The sequence below is a fragment of the Leopardus geoffroyi genome, chromosome B1 (assembly GCF_018350155.1).
Source record: "Leopardus geoffroyi isolate Oge1 chromosome B1, O.geoffroyi_Oge1_pat1.0, whole genome shotgun sequence".
NCBI classification, from domain to species: domain Eukaryota; kingdom Metazoa; phylum Chordata; class Mammalia; order Carnivora; family Felidae; genus Leopardus; species Leopardus geoffroyi.
In genome coordinates this window covers 50,329,822-50,352,493 of record NC_059327.1, presented here as the reverse complement: position 1 = coordinate 50,352,493, position 22,672 = coordinate 50,329,822, and the positions used below count along the sequence as shown (strand labels likewise).

General features: G+C 37.0%; 1 protein-coding gene across 2 annotated transcripts in view; it reads left to right on the top strand.

The window, feature by feature from the left end:
• KIF13B (kinesin family member 13B) overlaps positions 1-22,672 on the top strand; it is a 204,667-nt gene that overhangs the window by 83,293 nt on the left and 98,702 nt on the right. For both annotated transcript variants that reach the window (XM_045461673.1, XM_045461664.1), the window contains exons 8-13: positions 1,558-1,692; positions 3,875-3,987; positions 5,213-5,324; positions 13,426-13,638; positions 14,995-15,105; positions 17,967-18,101. In XM_045461673.1, the coding sequence (XP_045317629.1) occupies positions 1,558-1,692; positions 3,875-3,987; positions 5,213-5,324; positions 13,426-13,638; positions 14,995-15,105; positions 17,967-18,101 (819 nt within the window). The remainder of the gene's footprint in view (positions 1-1,557; positions 1,693-3,874; positions 3,988-5,212; positions 5,325-13,425; positions 13,639-14,994; positions 15,106-17,966; positions 18,102-22,672) is intronic.

Sequence of the window (22,672 nt, the reverse complement as noted above, 5' to 3'; positions counted from 1 at the left end):
CGTGCTCTCTCTCTGTAGAAAAAAGAAGGACTCAATACAGAGTTTATGCATGAGACAACAAATTAGAGGCCAATGAATAAGTGTAGGTTAAATAGGGTGAAGCTTTTACATTAAGTCTCAGGATGGTCAGATTTAATAGATCTAAAAAATTTTGAATTTTTCTTTTTGTGTTGAATTTTCCATTTTGGTGCTTACTTAAACTTCTCTTTATAGTTAATGTTTCTACTTTGAGGCTTTGTATTTGTCATATAGAATTTTTCCTTAAACATTATTCTTTTTCATTGCTATGGTAAAATAGAAAATTATGATTTTCAAAGTTTTTTATATATATGTGTCAGGATTGTGTTGGCTGCAAGTAACAGGAAAATATAATAGGATTTAAGTTCTTTAGAATGTAAATTGTTATCTATTTTGTTCATTATTTTCAGTATTCAAAATGCACTAGCATCTAATAGGTGACTTCAATATATATTTAAATGAATAAATGAAAGAATGAATGGTGAGAGGGCTGATATAGTAGCTCCAAGATGCTGTTAGGGACCTAGATTCCTTCCAGCTTTCCACATAGAGCCAGCTCTGTAGTAATACCCTTATTCTCATAGTTCAAAATCTTAGCTCTTAGAACCAAGATGTGACAGCATGCCTACTCCCTTTAAGGAGAATTCCCAGATGACTTTACATCTCATTCACTAAAACTTAGTCCTATGGCCAGACTGAGCTGCAAGGGCATCTGGGAGATATAGTCTCTTAGTTCCACGGCAAGGTGCTTAGCTAAAATTTGGGTTCCTTTACTAGAAAGAAAAGGAGATGGGGTAAGAGGAGACAACTAGTCAACTCTTTCATACATACATCTTTCTTGTTCCTCATTAAAATTCTTGTAAGGTAGATAATATTATAGCTCTGTACTGTTATTTATGAAACTAGAATTCAGTTTGGTTAAGTAACTATTTTTAGAGCTTGTAACATTTAAAAAAATGAAGATCCCATCCCATGATCTTTCAAGTGCATCTTGCTGTCTCCTTTTAGCAGTAATGGCAACGAAGTAGTAAATCTGTGCAGACATTCATTTCTTGATGTCTCAGTTTTCAGAAACAGGTCTGGTAGAATACACACTAACGTGGGTGATGCAGCACTGCTATGCCTGTGTGAAAGGTTTAGAATCATTTTTGTTTGTTGCTTATTCATATGATCTAATTTAACAATTGTCTTCTGTTGCTTCTGTCGTTAAAGAAACTAAATTTTTTGAAATTTCTAGATTAGATGAGGGGTTATGTTTGTCCATCTTGTGGGTCTCCACCCGTGGCTTCTAAACTTTCCTAATTCTCAAAGCTGCTACTTTATTTGGCATCTACAGAATATAAATGTGGTTTTTTTTTAGTTTTCAGAGACAGCATTGGCTATTTTACTCTGTTGGGCTTAATGTTCACTGAAAAACAAAGTGTAGATGTGTAAACTCCAAATGTGGGTGTCTGAGTAGTGATACTTGTAATGCATTTCATAGGATAGCAGAGTTTTATTTGACAATGCAATGTGTATCTATGACTTGTTTCCACTTAGGATATTGAGTCTTTGATGTCTGAGGGTAACAAGTCTCGTACAGTTGCTGCCACGAACATGAATGAGGAGAGCAGTCGATCCCATGCAGTCTTCAAAATCACCCTTACCCATACTTTATATGATGTGAAGTCTGGGGTAGGTATTCAGATGCCTGACCTTTTTGTTTGTTTGTTTGTTTAATATTTTAAAAGTGGATCACGATTTATCTTACTCTATTCCTTCAAGTGTCATATAACTTAGAATCCTAGCTAGACATGGGTATGAATTAGGAGTCAGCAAGAAACAGAAGCCACTGTAGATTAACAGAAAGGGATTTAACAGAGGGAATTGGGTGATTACAGCGTTGTTAGAACACCTGAGGGGGAGTGGGCTCTAGAGTAAATCTCTAGGAATAATCACACAGATCTCACCCATCAAGGATGAGACTACCTCTGAGGCTACCACCAGGGCTGTGAGATCCAGGCATGCTCAGTAGCTGTGATCTAGGCCATAGGAGTTAATGAAGCTGCCTCTTAGTGACCTGGAAGCTGGAGAATGTAAGCTGAGACACTTGTAGAAACCCTCATATTTCCGTGATCCTGCTTGCCAGCAGAAAACAGCCAAAACAGTCCGGGGGATGACCTCTACTTTACTTCTCCTTTCCAAATCTGAAGCACATGTATCTGCTTGACAGAACCTAAGTCACATCATGAACCCTGGCTGTAAGGGAATCTGAAAAATGTAGTTTTTAGCCCCATCCTGTCCAACTAAAGGAACGTGGAACAGAAGTTAAACATGCTGATGGTTCACGGTCTCTGCCACAGAATTTTTTGAGCTTTAAACTTTGATGGCTGACTGCAGAAGCTAATGTTAACTCTAGCTAATTTAGTAGAGATTCTTTTGAAATGTTCTCTTCTGCTAAACAGCTAAGTATTAGAAGGAATAAACTATACTGGGGAAATTGTACTATAAAAGTATCGGATTTGTAGAGTAATGTTTTGAATACTTGGTTTTGAAGCTTATGAAGAGTAAACAGAGCCAGAGATGTATATGCTTCCACCATACTGAAACCTTTCTTGGTTTACTACTTACTTTTTATGTGAATATTTGCATATTTTATTATGATGCCTTACCCCCCACCCCAGCAAATCAGTTTCAAATGCCAGAAGCTAAAATAATCATGCTGGCAAAATGCTAGATTTTGGTAAGATTTTCATTTGCTGAAAGCATATTTTTCTTTTTTTTGCCATCACAGCAAGATTAGTGTAACAACAAAGAGTTCTTTGTTTTCTGTTTCCTTTTCAGCATAAAACAAAAAACATACTGATGACTTTTTTTTTTAAACCAAAAGTACTTTTGATTTGGGAAGCCGAATATCCTTTTGTTAGCAACATAGTTTATTTATGGAAATAAATATAAATGTGTATATTAAAGAAAAGTTTTAAAAAATAATTCAGTCTGGAGGGTGCCTGGGTGGCTCAGTCAGTTAAGCATCTGACTTTGGCTCAGGTCATGATCTCACGGTTTGTGAGTTTGAGCCCCACATCAGGCTCTGTGCTGACAGCTCAGAGCCTGGAGCCTGCTTCCAATTCTGTGTCTCCCTCTCTCTCTGCCCTTCTCTTGCTCTGACTCTCTCCCTCTCAAAAATGAATAAACATTAAAAAAAAAAAAAGATCCAGTCTGTAGATTTGGGCATTGCTTTCCCACATTTCTTGTATTTCTGCTGAAGTATAAAATATGTGTTATGTGTGTGATTACATTACAGAACATTTTTGATAAACGACATATCAATATATGTGTATATATATTATAACTAGAAAAATATGTAAGTTTATACTTGAAACTATGAAGTAAGGAATTATTATATATAAATAATATGAAAAACTTAAGCAAGTGTTGGGTTTTTGAGAGACCCCATTATATAAAATTTTAATTTTTTTTTTTTACATCAGTAAGAATTGCAAATATTTTCCTTCAGGGTTATTGGTAAATATTTGTGAAATTTTAAACAACTTTATATCATTAAAATTTATATTTTACAAGTGCCGTTATATGAAAATTTTATTGGGCTCCCTTCAAATATCCCATTTTGGGGGCACTATTTTTCTGAGGCAGCTTTCACTCTTGTCTGAATTAGTAAAGCTGTGAATATTTTGTGTGTATCTATCTACTACTAGACTGGACAGTTCTCTTACACTGTTTTATGTGAGCACAAGATAATTTTGAAATAACAGTAAATGTTTTAATAAAGGATTTAGATAATAAAATCATTCGGTAGAGATGTAGCATTTTCTGTATTCTTTAACTGTTTATAAGTGTTTGTTGATTTACTTTGTAGACATCTGGAGAGAAAGTGGGCAAACTGAGCTTGGTTGACTTAGCTGGCAGCGAGCGAGCAACGAAAACTGGAGCCGCAGGGGACAGGTTGAAGGAGGGGAGCAACATCAACAAGTAAGTTTTCCAGAAGCTTACTTTTATTACTTTACTGACTTAAGAGCCAAATGGGGAACTTCTGTGGTTATTAAAAGAATAAGGTTCTGGAATTATTGAGGCTATATTGAATAAATAATTGAGAATTTTTTCATATAAATATACTTTTTTCAAATATATATCTATATTTATATAGACATAGATATTTATGGGCCCAAGCATATTTTATGTTTTGTTGAGATGTCTAATGGGGCTGAAGAGCACAGTCAAGTCAGAGGTTTCTAAAGAGCAGCCCTACTGAGATTTGGGGTGATTCTTTGTCCCAGGGACTGTTCTTTTGTGTTGTAGGATGTTTAGCAGCATCCCTGGCCTTACTCACTAGATGGCAGTAGTACCTGCCACCTCTCTTCTCCCACCCCCAGTTGTAACAACCCAAACATATCTGTGGACATTGCCAGCTGCTCCCTGTTTGGGGCACAGTAGCCCTCCACGGGAGAACCACTGGTCTAAGCTATGGAAAAGCTGTTGAGACATCTCAGCCTGGGTGTCACGGTCTGAGCAAACATCAACCTGTGTACTAGCCACGTTGAGCTTTTCCTTTTATGACTGTTGTGGTGCTTATTTATACCAAGAAGCCAGGGTTTTATAAAGTAATATTTTGTATACCAGTTCCTTTAAATGGTTATATTTTCTACCTCAAGCTAAATTATTAGCTCCTGTGGGCAGGAATCCAGAAGGAAACACAGTGAGAGTCACTAACTGGAGATCATAAAAGACCATCATCCAGATGCTATGTTGTTATTGTATTATTGAATGGTGATATATATGAATGATATTGTGTGTGATATATTTATAGATATATATGACATAGACAGATAGATACACTGACACACATATATAAATGTTTTTGCCTTATACTAAGTTTTAATTAATTGTATTGTTTGTGGCTTCCTTTCTTAAAGATATGTGGTGTTTGTATCTTATCTTAACCTAAAGGTTTACAGCTCATGTTGCTATTTACAAAAATGAAAAAAAAATAATAGAGCTAAGCAATTTAATTGCTTGCAGTAGTATTAGAAGGATATTAGCTTTTAGAGTTCATGGGTTTTTAACTGAGCAGCAAAATGCTGATGGCAGTGCTGTTCTAATGCAGGTACAAGGCATCTTGATGTTCAGTTTTGTGCTAAAATATGATACTTAATATACTCAGTTTTTTATGGTTATTCCGGTTTGTTGCACCATGCAGGTCCCTCACGACCCTCGGTCTCGTTATCTCAGCCCTAGCAGATCAGAGTGCTGGCAAAAACAAGAATAAATTTGTTCCATATCGTGACTCAGTTCTCACTTGGCTGCTCAAAGTAAGCTCCCCACTCCCCCACCCCCATCCTTTCTGGCGTACTCTTAGTGGTTGGTAGAAAGGAAGAGAAGAGTAGATTGTTAATTCCTCCCAATTACCATTCTTCTAATAATGTTCAAGTTTAAAATCTTACATGATAATCGTAGTTTCAGTAGATTAAGCACCTGATTCATCAGAATCTGGAAGCAATGGGATTTAGGGCACACTGAATCACACAGTTGCCTCTGAGATTTTGGGGTGTAGCAGAAGGACCTCCTGCTAATCTGATAGCCTAGTGAGTCATAGGAAAGGATTTCCACTGTCTTATGGACTCAGCTGGACTACTCTGTCTTTCTCACAGACTCCGTTTGTTTGACTGACATTTTGGACCTTGTTTTTCTGTTTAACATCAAGACTACTCATGATCATTTTAATTTACTTTCAGCTTAGATGTTGTTTAAGGATACAGAGTAGAGCACACAGTCATTAATTTGTTAATTGACTTAGTATGTGTAAGATAGATGGAAATGAGAAAGAAAAAAAGACTGTGGAGTGCTATGAGGAGAATGTAAAGAAATGTAAGACCCTCCTCCCTCTATAATAGCTCAGGATCTAGTAAGGGAGATAAGATGTGTACACAAAATATTATAAAAGAGTCAGTGATTCCATAAGAGAAATAGTAAGGACATGTAATAGTGTTTGGTGAAGAGAGAGGCTATTTCCAGGTCTCTTCTCGTCTTCAAGTTTCCCTGTAGTCTCTTTTTTTTTTTTTTAAGTTTATTTATTTTGAGAGAGAGAGAGAGAGAATAAGCAGGGGAGGGGCACATAGAGATGGAGAGAGAGAATCCCAAGTAGGCTTTATGCTGCCAGTGCAGAGCCCGACATGGAGCTCAATCTCAGGAACCATGAGATCATGATTTGAGCCAAAATCAAGAGTGAGACGCTGAACCGACTGAGCCACCTAGGCAGGCGCCCCTCCCTGTAGTCCTCTTGGAGGTGTCGTGGTGAATTGGCTATGAAACTGGGAGCTAGAGGATTGAAAATCCAGTGACAGTTTAACTCTGTATAGAGTTACCAACCTAGAACAAAATATTTTACCTAATACTTTTTCTATTTTTTTAAAATAAAGAAATAATTTTATGAGCTCTGTTTAGTTTTGTGATAGGTTATTCTGTCACTGATCAAGACTTTATTGAACACCTGTTGCTCACTGTGCTAGGGGTTGAGAATATAACACTTAGTATAGGACACAACTCCTTTTTTTGGCTGTTTTAAAATTTTATTTTATTTTTTATTTTAATTCCAGTGTAGTTAACATACAATGTTACATTAGTTTCAGGTGTACAATATAATGATTCAACAATTCCATACATCACCCAGTGCTCTTCACGACAAGTGCACCTCCTAATCCCCATACCATAATTCACCTCCCCACCCCTGTAGCCATCAGTTTGTTCTTTATAGTTATGAGTCAGCTTCTTGGTTTGTCTCCCTCTCTCTCTTTTGTTGTTCCCTTTGCTTGTTTGTTTTGTTTCTTAAATTCCACATATGAGTGATATCATGCAGTATTTGTCTTTCCCTGACTGACTTATTTTTGCTTAGTATTATTCTCTGTAGCTCTATCCATGTCATTGCAAATGGCAAGATTTCATTCCTTTTCATGGCTGAATAATATTCCATTGTGTATATATACCACTTCTTTATCGATTCATCGGTTGATGGACACTTGGGCTGCTTTTGTAATTTGGCTATTGTAAAAAGTACTGCTATAAACACTGGGGTGCATGTATCCTTTTACATTAGTGTTTTTGTATTGTTTGGGTACATACCCAACAGTGGGATTACTAGATTTTAGGGTACTTCTATTTTTAACTTTTTGAGGAACCTCCATACTTTTTCCAGAGTTTCTGCACCATTTTACATTCCATGAACAGTGCAAGAGGGTTCCTTTTTTTCCACATCCTCTCCAGCACTTATTATTTTTTTGTGTTTTTTAGTCATTCTGAGAGGTATGAAGTAATTTTAATTTGCATTTCCCTGATGATGAGTGATGTTGAGCACTTTTCATGTGTCTGTTGGCCATCTGGATGTCTTCTTTGGAGTCTGTTCATGTCTTCTGCCTATTTTCTAATTGGATTGTTCATTATTTATTTTTTTGGTGTTGATTTGCGTAAATTCTTTGTATATTTTGGATACTAACTCTTTATCACATAAGTCATTTGCAAATAATCTTCTTTCATTCAGTAGGTTGCCTTTCAGTTTCATTCACTGTTTCCTTCACTGTGCAGAAGCTTTTTATTTTGAAGTAGTCCTAATAGTTTATTTTTGCTTTTATTTCCCTTGCCTCCGGAGATATATCTAGACAGATGTTGCTATAGCCAATGTCACAGACATTTCTGTGCTCTCTTCTAGGATTTTGTTTTAAATTTTTTTAACGTTTATTTTTGAGAGAGAGAGAGCGGGGGAGGGGCAGAGAGACAGAGGGATACATAGAATCTGAAGCAGGCTCCAGGCTCCAAGCTGTCAGCACAGAGCCCAATTTGGGGCTCAAACCCACAAACCATGATATCATGACCTGAGCTGAAGTCAGACGCTTAACCGACTGAGCCACCCAGGTGCCCCTCTTCTAGGATTTTTTATGGTTTCACCTCAATTAAAGGTGTTTTTAATCCATTTTGAATTTATTTTTGTGGGTGGTGTAAGATAAGTGGTCCAGTTTCATTCTGGACCACTCAGTTACATTCATTCAAATGTAGCTGACACCATTTGTTGAAGAGACTTTCTTTTTCCCATTGGATATTCTTTCCTGCTTTGTCGAAGATAAATTGACCATGTAATTGTGGGTTTATTTTTGGGTTTTCTGTTCCGCCTCATTGATCTATATGTCTGTTTTTGTGCCAGTACCATTACATTTTGATTTCTCCAGCCTTGTAATATAACTTGAAATTTGGAATTGTTTTCCAAAATTGCTGTGACTATTCAGGGTCTTTTGTGGTTCCATACAAATTTCAGGATTTTTTGTTATAGTTCTGTGAAAAACGCTATTAGTATTTTGATAGGGACTGCATTAAATGTGTAGACTGCTTTGGGTAGTATGGACATTTTAACAATATTTGTTATTCCAAGGTGACACAACTTTTGACTTAGTCTATAACATGTTTATAAAGGAAGCTGGGTTTTCTTCTATTTTCTACTCTCTCAAAAGGTTAGTGGTATTCATCTTTACTTTCTAGAACTCTGCACACCATTTGAGCATGCTTCATTAAGTGAAACTGGCCACAGTGTAAAAAATCAGGTAGATTACTTCCATTGGCCAAAATGCAAAAAAAAAAAAAAAAAAATAGAAATTTAAAACAAAAGAATAAACAAACAAAATTTGATAATTAAAAAACACTTGTAGATAGGTCTTGAATTTAAGGGGTATTACAAAACATTAATCATGCTGGTCATCAGTAATTAACCTTGAAATCTCATGTGTTTAATTTCCAGGAGACATTTTGATAAGATACTCATTTATTCCTCAGACTTTCCCACAGAAACGTTTCCTGATCATTCATGATTATTCCCTGGATGTGCCTGATTTAAAAGACGTAATATTCATTGTCCTGTTTCAGTGTTACTACCTCAGTCCATTTAAACAAACACTAGGAAATAATCTTTTATTAAATTAATTCACAGAATTAAAATAGCCAGTGTAATTATTGAGTGTCCATTCCATAGGTTGGAGGCCAGAAGAATCAATTACTTTGCAAAGTGCTTCATACACATGATCTCATTTACTTCTCTGAAAGCAAATGGTAATGTTCCCATGTTACAGTGGGACAGTGGTCGCAGAAATAAGATTAGGGCTGACTTCGCTGCCCATCTTCTCTTGCCTAGGCTATGTAGTGTACATCCTGTCAAAGGTTACTTTTCGTTAGAAGGAGAAACACTTTACTTTTACCACATGTTGATAGAAACTCATGAAAATACTTGAAGAACAAAACTAAATATTTTCGAAAACTCACTTTATCTTCTGTTCAATAAAATTAGGTTGTAATTATAACATCCGTGTGTCAGTTCTTAGGCTAAAAAAATGAAGTTTTCTTGTCATGTTTTTTACTTGAAAACTATGTGACCTTCTTTGTCATGTGTAACTTTTGCAGCAAGATCACAAGTGGGGCATTTTTGCAAAACTTATTCCGATGTTTAAACAGTTTTCCCAAAGGCCTCTCAGAATCCATTGATACATAAATCAGTCTCCTTTGAAGTAGCTATTATGTCCTTTTTGCTCTGTCCTTCTTTAATTCTAAATTAGTCTAACTCTCCCTGATCCTTGTTCGACTTCGTATGATTCTAGTATTCTCCAGCATAGCTATCATTGAACTCATAAGATTGCTCAGCCTTTATCAGATTTGCAGTTTCTTTTAAAAGTGTTTTTGCATTGTATTTGCATTATAATTGTGTTATGCTCTTGATATTTACCACATCTGAGAGTCAGAGAAAATGAGTACCCTAGGTGATTTGGTGGGGCATACATATGAGCGCTCTTCTGTCACTCTTCTCTCCGGGTGGGTTGAGTGGTTACTCATTTGGTAAGTGGTCAGTGGAGAACCATTTCTTATCAAGAGATTTTTTTGCTTCTCTGTGTAACCTTCTAAATGTGAGCCTCTTAACGTCAAATAATTTCTGGTAATAAACACTCAAATAATACATATCTTTTGACTTCATCCACCTTCTTCGTTCTTACCTAATGAAGGCAACTTTCATCCCTTGCCTAGATGATTGAAACATCTCCCTTGAGTTTTTTTATTAATCCATTCCTTCTTTATAGTAAGGTTGTACTGTCTTAAAATTAATACTCTTCTTAAACTTCAGTCTCTTCAATAATTCTGTTAGAGGCCCTTATGATAAAGTCCAAATTCTTTAATGACTTGTGACTTTCTAGGCCTTCAGTAATCTGACCCCTCACTACCTCTTATTGTTCTTCTTGCTCTTAATATGATCAGTCCTAGCTAAGTGTTGAGTCCTCTTACTTCTAGGACATTATTCTTACTGTGTTTGGAACATTCTTCCTCCTCTCTACAATCTCCCCTCCCACTGCCCTCCCCATAAATCTTTATCTGGACAATGCTTATTCATCTTAGGTCTCAAATGTCACTTTCTCTGAAAGTCTTCCCTACCGTTTCAAGACTGGGCTTTCTGCTCATTCTCTGTTTTCTGTGACCATGTTGTGTTTATCCCTACTCTAGTTCTTACTCTGTTGTATGTAGAGCACCACCCTCTAGATGTAAACGCTGTAAAGAGCTGAGTGAATGAGTACCTTCAGCTCTGCTCTGAACCAGCATTATGACCTTTGGTAAGTCTGTCAATCTTCCTGGGTCTCAATTTCTCATCTGTAAAATGAAGTAATTTCATTAGATAACTTCAAAGAGTTATTTCAGCTTCAAAAAATCCTGCCTTCCAAAATTCAATTTCTTTCCTATGTCCATTTAATTTGCAATTGCCACATTTGAAACAAAGCTTGCCTGATTTGCCTAATTAAACAATTAAAGAGTAACAAGAAGCTTTATACTTTCTCCTTGAATGAGTGCCAGTTCTTTTGTTGCTGTTTCCTTGTTGCTAATGGCATGAGGCCATTTTTGAATATAAGCATATTGTTACTCATGCACAAAGGCTTTTAAAATATCAAGTATTTGTCATTTGCCAGGTTTCCTTTTCTCAGCACAAATTAAAGCACAATATGCATGCTTTTTCCCTTTGGTAGTTATTGTTACAAATCCCCTTTTACCCAATAGCATTTGCTGTTCATGTGGGCTAACAGAATGCCGTAGTTCTTGAAGGGCAACACTCCACCATGGTGCTGTTGGTGAACTGAATTATAATCTGACATGTAATTCATGTGATCTTTATATATAACATTGGAATTGCATTAATGTGCATCTTGGTATTCTTCTGGACGTTGCCAAAGCTGGGCACCAACAGTGTGATATCAGTGTCTAGAAGCGAAGAGGAAAGCAAGTGATCACACAGACTTGGCGGAAGTTGCTTCTGCTTTCTAGAGTCCAGATTACTTATGTTTCCTTCCTTTTCATGTGCTGGAGTGTATTTCCTTCAAAGACCTCATTAAGCTTTGTTTTCTGTGGAAAACCTAGTTTTCAGTAGTGGATGAATAAACAGATACGTAGTCTGTGATTGTATTGAACTGTTAGCAGTACCTAGGGAATTATTTTGACTCTGGCACTAAGACAAAATAACTTGGAAAGCTATCCAGTCACCTTACTTGCTCCTCAGATCTGAGCTCTCGCTCTGTTGCCAAGTGGCACTTTGTTGCTATATTATTGTGGGTGACTGTGGGGGAGTGAAATCATATTGGACTTGAAGGCAGAATACAACTGGATTAGAATATTGTTCAGTTTACTAGTTCTGGATCTTTAGGCAGAGTATTTGACCTGCTTTGTCAGAACAAACCTCTGGTTTTTCTTTTGTTTTTTATCTGTAAAATAATTCACAAAAGGCTGAGGACTAAGTAAAATTTGTACAAGGATGGTATAAATCACAGATTGCACAAACAAATTTTAGATATATTGATATTGGAAAAACCTTTTATCTTCAAAGATAAAAAGTTGACTTTTTTATGACCTTTGATTCCCCATATTGGCCTGCTTGAGAATCCATAATTCAGTGATATCCTATTGCTGAAAGAGGGTATCAGATCTCTTTTTTTGGGTTGTTCTTTTCATCTTGGGATAGTATATTAGTGTATTATTAGATGTCTATTGCTATGTAACAGATTACCCCTAAAACTTAATAGCTAAAAACAGCAACCATTTATTATCTCATAGTTTCTGTGGGTCCGGATTCTGGGTGTGGCCTAACCAAGTGGTTCTGGCTGGGGTCTCCCATGTAGCTGCAATCAAAGTGTCATCTGGTGCCGTCATTGCAAGGTTTGACCTGGGGTTGGATCTGCTCACCTCAGTGGTTGTTGGCAGGCTCCAGAAGATCTCTTTCCATATTGACTTTTGAGGTCTCTTCATAGGGCCACCTCACTTCATGACAGTGGTTTCCCAAGAGTGAGAGAAAATACCCACAACAGAAGCCATAGTCTTTTTATAATCTAACCTCAAAAGTGGCATGCCATCACTTCTGCTGTATTCTGTTCCTTAGAAGTAAATCAGAAGTCCTGCCCACACTCAAGAGAGGGGGATGGTACTGAGGTATGAATACCTGGAGATGAGAATCCTGGGGGGCTGTCTTAGAGGCCGCCTGCCACAGGAGGGTGACATACAGCCTTTGGATGGTGAAGCGGAGTCCGGGTGGACTTGATTTCTAGTTTTGTAATTCTGAGTTATATGTAGTTGTTTTTTTAGTGTTGTCTAGTGAAAGTTTTTTGAATTTGTTGGAGCCTGTTCTAAAGCCCATTTCACCATACTGATCAGTTTTAGTATAATGAAGAGAGTATCTTTTCTTCAGCACCCTTGTCTGAACTGTAGAAGTGGTCGTGTAGAAAGTAAAGCCTGTTTGAGTAGTTTTTGAAGTGCTGTCAGAGGGAATAAAATCAGGTGCCTCCAACATATCTTTTGTTTTAAAGACTATAATTCTGCCTAGAATTCTTGAAAAATTCTTGAAAAAAATTACAAGATGACTGATAGTCTGTAACAGCAACACTTTCTGAGCCATTATTTAGGCTTCACATAGATTCCAAGTACATGGCATCATGCGCTAGATTGTAGGTAATCACTCTTTGATCAGATAACAAATAACATTTTGATTGTTCAGTTTCTCTAAGGAAGATTTTTAGTCATTTAAGAAATCATTGTTTTTTGTTTTGAGTAGTGTGCTGACTTACGACATCATATTGCCTGTTAGAAGAGGACAAATTAACTTAGAACCAATTGTTATTAAACTGAAATAAATAGAGCCTTTTTTGTATTTCCCCGTCCTTTCTTAATAACCAGATCTCCCTTCTGCAGAAACGTAGCTTGGCAGAGAAGAAAGAGCATGGGACTGGGGTTCAGCATATCGGTATTTCAGTTCTAGTTTTGTCCTTAAATATGTGTTCTCTCACCCTTTCTGACTTCATCTTTCTCATATGATGTTTTCTTCCAACTTAAAAATCCTACTCAATTTCATTCTTCATCTAGGACAGTCTTGGGGGTAACAGCAAGACAGCCATGGTGGCCACTGTTAGTCCAGCCGCCGATAACTATGATGAAACCCTTTCAACTCTGCGGTATGCAGACCGCGCCAAGCACATCGTGAACCATGCTGTGGTGAATGAGGATCCTAATGCACGAATTATCCGGGATCTCCGGGAAGAAGTAGAAAAGCTCCGAGAACAGCTAACTAAAGCAGAGGTATAAGGCACAGCCAAGCCACACTTTATGGGTCTAGGAAAAGCTAGAACTTGAATTTTCTTCCCCTTAGCTGTAAGTGCTAAGTAGTCCACTTAAAATTTTTGAGTTTCCTATAGTAAGAGAAATTTGAGATGAATAAAGGCAGATAGATTTTCATAGTTGAAATTTAGAGAGTTTTTTTTTACAGGTGTGAAAGGATTGAACAGAAAGAGAGAATATAGGGAATTGAGAAAATGTTCCTTTCCACAGTATAGGCAGCAGACAAGAAAGAAGAGGTATAATTGAATAAGGGAGAGAGGGAGAGAGACGCTTGAAACAAAATGTATATAATTTTAGCGCAGAAAATGGTGAAGAGTGGGCATAGACTAACTAACTGGAAGAGAACTCAAGCAGATATTTGCTGTATCATTTGTTCACTGGCTGAAGTCAGAATGAAAATCTTAAGGACATCTTCCACTTCTTGATAACCTAGTTTTTTCATGTGGCTTAATTATGTTTATAGAAAAAGTATTTTATAGCAGAAATACCCACCTATTTAGAGGTACTCTATTTCTACTACCCTATGTACATTCTATAACGTATGGTATTTATGTTCCATTACTGAATTTGAAACCTACACAATTCTAACCTGCAACCAAATGTTTTTCTTTTGAAAAGTGAAATAAAATACCAGATTCAGGATCTCTACTTTATTAGCATTTCTGTTCCCACAATTTCCCAGGACTATGGGACTCTTTCCTGGTGTTGGGACATTAGCCCTTTCTTTTCTTATAACCTGTTTTCTGGTAGTAGATTGGTAAAATACATGGTCAAAACATCATTTTAGTTATATTTTTGCCTGTTGAAACTTATCCTGTTTTTATAGGAATAATTTTATGGTTTATTAAGATTCTTTGAAATTTTGTTTCTGTCTTCCTGGTATTAATAACACCATTCAGTTTGTAACATGTACGTCTGTATATACTTGAATCAATACCTGAAGTCATTAGTAGAGACTAGAATGAATCCTGTGTATAAATCTAGATATATGACCTATTGGGGTTTAAAAATAAGCCCTTGAGAACTTGAACTTTCTGCGAAGCTACATCTTCACAGTGACAATTGGTTGGAGGAAAAGGAAGCAGTTAGGTCTTCCTTTCAAGCCCACCTTGGATGACTGAATGAGCTTGTGGGGTGCATACAGTCTGGATGCTGTGTGTCAGTGGCATTCATTGTTATGTCTTAAGTAGATCAGAGACCTTGGTGACTTGTAGAGCTGAGAGGAGGCAGACTGTTATTTTTATCCTTCTGGATTTAGTTAATGCTTTCTTCAGAGCATGGTACAGACATTTCATGAAATAAACATTTTGCTTATAGGCAATGAAATCTCCAGAGCTAAAAGACCGGCTAGAAGAATCGGAGAAGCTAATCCAGGAAATGACTGTGACCTGGGAGGAGAAATTAAGGAAAACCGAGGAGATTGCACAGGTTTGTGCTTTCTGATTAAAGACACAGAAACCTCTTGGCAGTTTGTGCAGTGCAACTCAGATGTCATTTTGGGTTCCTATTTTGATTTTTTAGCTTTGAAGATGGCAAATCTAGCACCACTAATAAGAACCTAGATTCAAGAGTCTGTGCCTTACAAAGATAAAGAAGACAAATTACAACTAATTGTTCATTGTGTAAGAAATATTTGTTTAGGGTCGTAGAAGTTTTTTAAATGAAATAACTACTTTGTAGCCTCTGACTCTGAATACCTAGTTAAGTAAGACCTAAGGAACTTACCCAAACTATAAAATGCTTAGTGGTAGATATATTAGGCTATAAGCCTCTGGCTTCATTATGACAACTCAGTAAAAGTAATATGAAATACCTAAATCTGAGGTGACTGTCTCTCACACTTAATACAGGTAGAGTTGTGAAATTTTAAGGTAGGAACATTAGCATTTGGAAAGAATCTTAAATGTCTAGTTGTTTACTTAGTAAAAGACTTGCTCCATGGCTTTCCTGTTAGATGGATGTTCAGCCTCTGCTCTTAAAAATAGAATGTGGAGTTCAGTACCCCATTGAGCAGTCTTTTCATGGTAAGGTAACCTCTGCCTGTTCCCCTCCTTTTCTAAAGTTAAAAATCTCTAGTGTTTTCAACGATTTCTTGTTTAGTAAATATATATAACTTGGTATTTCTTTTGTCACCCAGCAGGTTCCATCTTTAAATGTGCTGCCCAGAATCAATCTATACATCAGATGTTGTAGGATGGTACTACTGTTATGTAGCATAAAGTGGATGTTATATTTATATTAGTGCAGACAGACTTTAAATATTTTTTATTATAGTCATTTTCAAAATAGATGAAAACAAGAGAAGAGTTATGATGAATCTACATGTACCATCACCCAGTTTCATTAAAGATCACCATGTAATCCATCTTGTTTTAACTGTATCCCTATCCTGGGTTATTTTAATACATATCCTTCAAATTACAGAGAAGAGAATATTCCAGTGTATGAACTCCATTTCTCGTTACATATTTCACTTGTTTTTCATAAATTATACGTCATTCTAATAATTATCCAGTTTAGAACTAATTTGTGTGAGCCTTTTTGAGCTACTCCAAAAGTAAACATTGACCCTGAAGTGCTGCTGTATTTGAGTTGCTTTGCTGCTACAAGACACGGTCGGTCGGTCTTAAGTAAAATTGCAGTGTGAATACTGGTGAATACTGGTGAATCTTACCGTTAGCATCTTTTCCTTACCTAACTGTTCTCTGCCTCTTTCACACGTCCCTTTTGAGAACCCTGCCTGATTTTATCTCACACCTCATTTAGCACCTTATCTTTGCAAGCCCCCAGGCTTCAGTGCTGCTGAGCTTGCTAACTCCTCTTTCATGGGAAAAGACCTGGTCTGTTAGTCATTGACCTTTTTCCAAAAGAGACGAGCATATCCCAAATTGTATTTCTGGCAGTATAGCCACAAATTGTTAATAAGTCTTCTGGGAAGAAAAATGGTCCATGGTCAAATAACTTTGGGATGGTATCCCTAAAAATAGCAAATTCTTCAGGCTGTAATTTAATTGTGCTGCAACTTACTGTGTGGCCCTAATTAAATGACTTAGCCTGTCTTGTCTTTCCTCAGAATCAAAGGCTTTTGGTGGCTGTGACTCATTACTATTTGTTATTTATATATAGTCAAAGACACCCTACTTTGCCCCAATTCATATACTTTAATCGTAGAGCATTGGTTGCAGGAGTCATGCGTATCCCCCTATATGCAGACATTCATATATTGTGTGGTCTCAGAGACAGTCATAAAAAAGAAAGGTTCATACTCTTATTATGAAAGTAGTACTTGATGCATATGCAAGTTTTATTCATTTATTTATTTAGCACATGCTCAAGCAGAGGAGGGGCTGCAGGGAGGTAGAGAGAAAGAGAGAGAGAGAGAGAATGAGAATAAGAATGAATATGAATTGCAAACAGGCTCCACGCCCAGTGCAGAGCCCAACATGCAGCAGGGTCGATCTTACCATTGTGAGATCATGACCCGAGCCAAAATCACAAGTCAAATGCTTAACTGACTGAGCCACCCAGGTGCCCCTACAAGTTTTATTTTGGTAAATTTACAAACCTGATGTTTTGAGTGCTCACTGGTTATGCACTGTTCTTGCTAGGTGCCAGGAATTCACAGTGGATAGATACGATCCATGCCCTCATAGAGAAATGGTCAAGTAAACAAGTCTGAGTTACCAAGTATGAGAACAAGTATACTTCAGAAAGAAGAAACAGGTGTAAAATCTCTTAAGAGAGCATTCTTGACACTTTGAGGGACCTGAAAGAGTTCCATTTAACTATAGCACAGGCTTTGAGAGTAGGAATGATAAGACATGAAGGTGGAGAGGAAACGGGCCAGATTGAAGGGCCTTGTGGACTTTGTTGAGCGAGTTTGGCCCTTATCTTGCTGGGGAATCACTGAGGGTATCAAGCAAGGGAGTGTATTGAAAATTTGGCCTTTTAGAAAGATCACAGTTGGTAAAACACCTTTGCTCATATGTATAGAACTAAGTGAGAAACACAAATTCAAGATGTTAGATATTTTTAAGAAGGAACATTGAGAATTCAGTAGTATACTTGGTTGATATTGGTAATGGCTTATTTTTCAAAACAAAGTTTTAATTAACAAAATGAAAAACATTATATAGTTTGGAAAGAAAAAATGCAATAATCTATAATACCATGTCCTAAGATAACATACTTAAATTATAAAATTATTTAATGATTATTACAACGTGAGACCTTTTATATCTTGCTGTGTCAATAGCTATGGAATTAATCCTTCTCTAATACATTTATAGGAGCGACAGAAGCAACTTGAGAGTCTTGGAATATCTCTTCAATCTTCTGGGATTAAAGTTGGGGATGATAAATGCTTCCTTGTTAATCTGAATGCTGATCCTGCTCTGAATGAACTTCTGGTTTACTATTTAAAGGTGAAGTAACAGGCTTTGCTGCTATTTCCTGCCATGATATAGAACAATATTTCATAGTATTTTTTTTAACTTGAAGAAACATGCTTATTCAAAAATAATGAATTAACACAATTGTTTCTATTCGAATAAACTAGAAGGTAGAAAAATATTGAGTTTCTGAGATTAGTTACCCTTTTTAGTCTTCAAGTGATGTAATTCAACCTAGTAATATAAAAACTAATATTCTGATGTTATTTTCAAGACATTAAGTATCTTAGCTATTATGATTGACTGTGATTTATGCCAGGGAGCTAAGTAGATAACTTTAAAGCTTAAAGAATGACTTTTCGAACTAAACAATTTATTAGTAGACTAAAGTTTTTGTCATTTATATGAAGCACACCCTTTTCTGAGTGGTTATCAGATTACAAGAGGAAATGTTTAAAGAAAGTTATGGTGTAGGACCACTTACTATGAAATTTGTTTCCAGTAATTTAGGAAAATTCAAAAATTTGGATTATTGACTTATAAAAAAAGAATAGATGACTTAGAGAGTGAGAGGGTCAGAAACCCAAATAGCGATGTATGTTGAAATCTGTAAATTGTGGCACTTGTCAGGAAGACAAGAGACAACTTTAGAATAAGCAGGAATCCTGAGACACTACATAAATTACGAGGAGGAGCTCACCAAAATCCCCTTGTCCCAGGGCGTAAATGAATTAGGTAATGGGCTATATGATTTTGACTTGTGGTTAATATATACTGGGAGGAAATCTTTTCCACCCTTACAATATGGTTACTATATATGTAGGTTTAACTGAAGTGACTAAGAAATTAAAGATAATGAGCTGGTAAAGTTGGAAACTGCTTTAAAATTAGAAAATTGTGTGGTTTCATTTCTAAAGAGACTAAAGAATTCACGATGCATTGGCTAGTTTCCCAGGTTTTATTAAAGATATCCTGGGGTAATTGGTTTGTGTTATTTTGATAAATAAAGCCCCTTTATTAATGAGTATCTGATACCATGTTGTATTATGCTGTGAATTAAATTGTGTTTTTGATACATATAGTATATGTGCACTCTCAGCTGTTGTGTTCAAGTGGGAGCAACATGGGAGTGGCAGGGAGATGACCCACGTTTTTAGTTTGGTATGCTGCTGAACGGATGTGTGATCTCAAGTCCTTTGCCCCCTCCAGTCTACAGATCCATCCTCTATAGAAGGGTGCTTTCCCTGTCTGACTCCCTCACAGGAGCCCTATGAGGATTAAATAAGACTTGATATTTACAAAGTACTTTGTAAACAGAAGCACTGTAAAATATAAAATATTCCACATACCATCTTCTTACTTGATACTCAGCGTGGTACCTTATGTATATTACCCTTGTCTATTGCAAAAAAATGATAAGTGATCGTATCACTTACTATGTTTCTTAATGATGTGGGCAGCATTTTCTGTTAGGGTTTCAGCTATAGGTATTCATATGCTTTAGGAGAGGTACAAGACAGAATAAGACACAAATATTCTGCCCTTTTTATTTCTCAGAACTATGAATTCTTTTTCTTTCTGATGTGATGAAGTTCAAATTGGAACACACACATACGCCAACAAGAAAAAAAACCTGATTCTATCTGTTCCTTAACTAAAAAATTAAACAAAGAAACTATTTAAAGACTTTTGGAGAGTAGTCAAAATATTTCTGGTCATCTTGTGTGGAGGTGTTGGGATTCTGTTTCAGACTGTGTGGTCAAGCCTGTTTTGGCAGAGTCTAAGGCAGTGTTGATTTCTTCACTGCCCAGGCTAACCTCGTGACAAAAGTATATTCATGACCAAGCACATTCAAAAGGATGATCTCAATCCAAGAACAGTTTTTGCTTCAGTAAAGTGATACCATGATGTGGGTTGGAAGAATCTGGAGGCTGAGCATTTTTTATTTCTTGCCTTCAAATTCTGAAATCAATTTAGATGCTGGACAGATGACTTCATATCTCTGGGTGATTTTCAGCACCCCATCTATAAAAGAGGACCCTGGATTAAATTATCTCTAACGTTCTTTTTAGTTCCAAGTGGTATGATTCTCTTCCAGAACAGAATCCTCCATATACTTGTTTTGTCTGGAACTGGTAGAGGCAAGGTATGGTGGCCAAACCATAGGTGGAACATAACTCACAAAATAATTTTGCATCTAATTTGCATGTGTGGGTAGTCCTTACATGTCATGGTTCCAACATACACAAATTCCAGTTACCACAATCTAGTAGATGATGCTGACGCCACTGCCGTTTGTGAGATTCTACACATGCAGCCAGGGAGATGTTGTGAAGATGAACTTACCAATGTAAATAATGAAAGTGTGATGAGAAGGATGAAGATGGCTCAAAGGGACACTGGAGAACACTTCACACTAAAGGAGCTCTTGGAGATATTTCACAGCATCTAGAGCACAGAGGTTAAAACGGTAGAAGCTTAGAAAGGAGTATCACAGTTTGCCAAGGCACAGGAAATATGCTCCCTCCATATTGTAAGTTACGTATTGAGAAGAAGGCAGGTACTGTTTATACTACTCCTGATAAGCTTTTAACAAAAATAAGATACTTTTTGTTTTTAAATAGGCTGCATGCCCAGCATGGAGCCCAAAGTGGGGCTTGAACTCACGACCCTGAGATCAAGACCTGAGCTGAGATGGGGCACTTGGATGACTCAGTCGTTTAAGCATCTGACCCTTGATTTTGGCTTGGGTCATGATCTCACGGTTGTAAGATTGGAGCCCTGCGTCGGACTTTGCGATGACAACACAGAGTCTGCCTGGGATTCACTGTCTCTTTACCTCTCTCTCTCTACCTCTCCCCTGCTCATGCTCCCTTTCTCTCTCTCTCAAAATAAATAATCTTAAAAAAAAAAAAAAAAAAAAAAAAAGACCTGAGCTGCGATCAAGAGTCCAATAGCTTAGCTAACTGAGCTACCCGGGCACCCCAGAAATAAAATGCTTTAAATTTCAGTGTTTCTTTTTAAAAAAAAAAAATTTTTTTTAACGTTTATTTATTTTTGAGACAGAGAGAGACAAAGCATGAACGGGGGAGAGTCAGAGAGAGGGAGACACAGAATCTGAAACAGGCTCCAGACTCTGAGCTGTCAGCACCCAGTCCGATGCGGGGCTCGAACTCATGGACGGCAAGATCATGACCTGAGCCGAAGTCGGCCACTTAACCGACTGAGCCACCCAGGCGCCCCTCAGTGTTTCTAATAGTCTAAATTACAGTATACTAAATAAATATCGGTTTTACCATTTTTTCATTATCCTATATGTTGTAATAGTAAGAAAAATCTTAATGGTTTTACAGACATTTTAAAAAGTCACAGAATAATTGCAGTTTCCCCATTGATTATTAAGATCTCCTTGCAATGTTATTTTTACAATCCTTTGCTCTCATGCAAATCAAGGACTGCCTGTGATTCTAAGACAGTCTTGGACATTTATACCAGTGCCAGCCAAGCTTCTAGAGGGAAGAGCTGCTTCCCCCACCTTAAAAACATTATGCTAGTAATACACCTTGTTTTCTGAAGAGTTTTATAAACACATACTAGAAAAAGAGGGGGGATTTGTGCCCAAATTCCAACATGCAGAGATGACCACAGTTAACATTTAATAGTTTTATCTGTATCTGCTGGGTCTATTCCTATATGTATGTCTATAGGCTTATACTGATACATATTTTTAAATTACAGAAATGGGATTACAGTATAATTGATTCTCATCATGCCTTTCAATTATCCTCCAGATCTCTCAGGAGGGCTATTTTGCTTATGCGGTTCTGGATCTGCTCTTTGCACAAGTCAGCTATTAATGGCCCTGGAAACAAGGCTGATTCTGAAGGATTTGGAGCAAATTATACATGTACACACTTGATAAGGATTCATACCAGCGATTCAGCAACAACTTTAAATGTTTTTATTTATTTTTGAGACAGGGAGAGAGCACACACTAGCAGGGTAGGGAGTAGGGGCCAAGAGAAGGGGAGACGGAGGATCTAAAGTGGGCTTTGTGGCCCAAGTGTCCATCGATGGATGAATGGATAAAGAAGATGTGGTACATATATACAACGGAGTATTACTCGGCAATCGGAAAGAATGAAATCTTGCCATTTGCAACTATGTGGATGGAATTAGAGGGTATTATGCTAAGTAAAATTAGTCAGAGAAAGACAAAAATCATATGACTTCACTCATATGAAGACTTTAAGAGACAGAACAGATGAATGTAAGGGAAGCAAAAATGATATAAAAACAGGGAGGGAGACAAAACATAAGAGACTCTTAAATATGGAGAACAAACAGAGGGTTACTGGAGGGGTTGTGGGGGGGGATGGGCTAAATGGGTAGGGGGCATTAGGGAATCTACTCCTGAAATCGTTGTTGCACTATATGCTAACTAATTTGTATGTAAATTAAAAAAATAAAATTAAAAAAATAATAAAGTGGGCTCTGTGCTGACAGCAGAGAGTGGGACGTGGGGCTTAAACTCATGAACCGTGAAATCATGACTGAGCTGAAGCCGGTTGCTTAACCAACTGAGTCACCCAGGTACCCCAGGC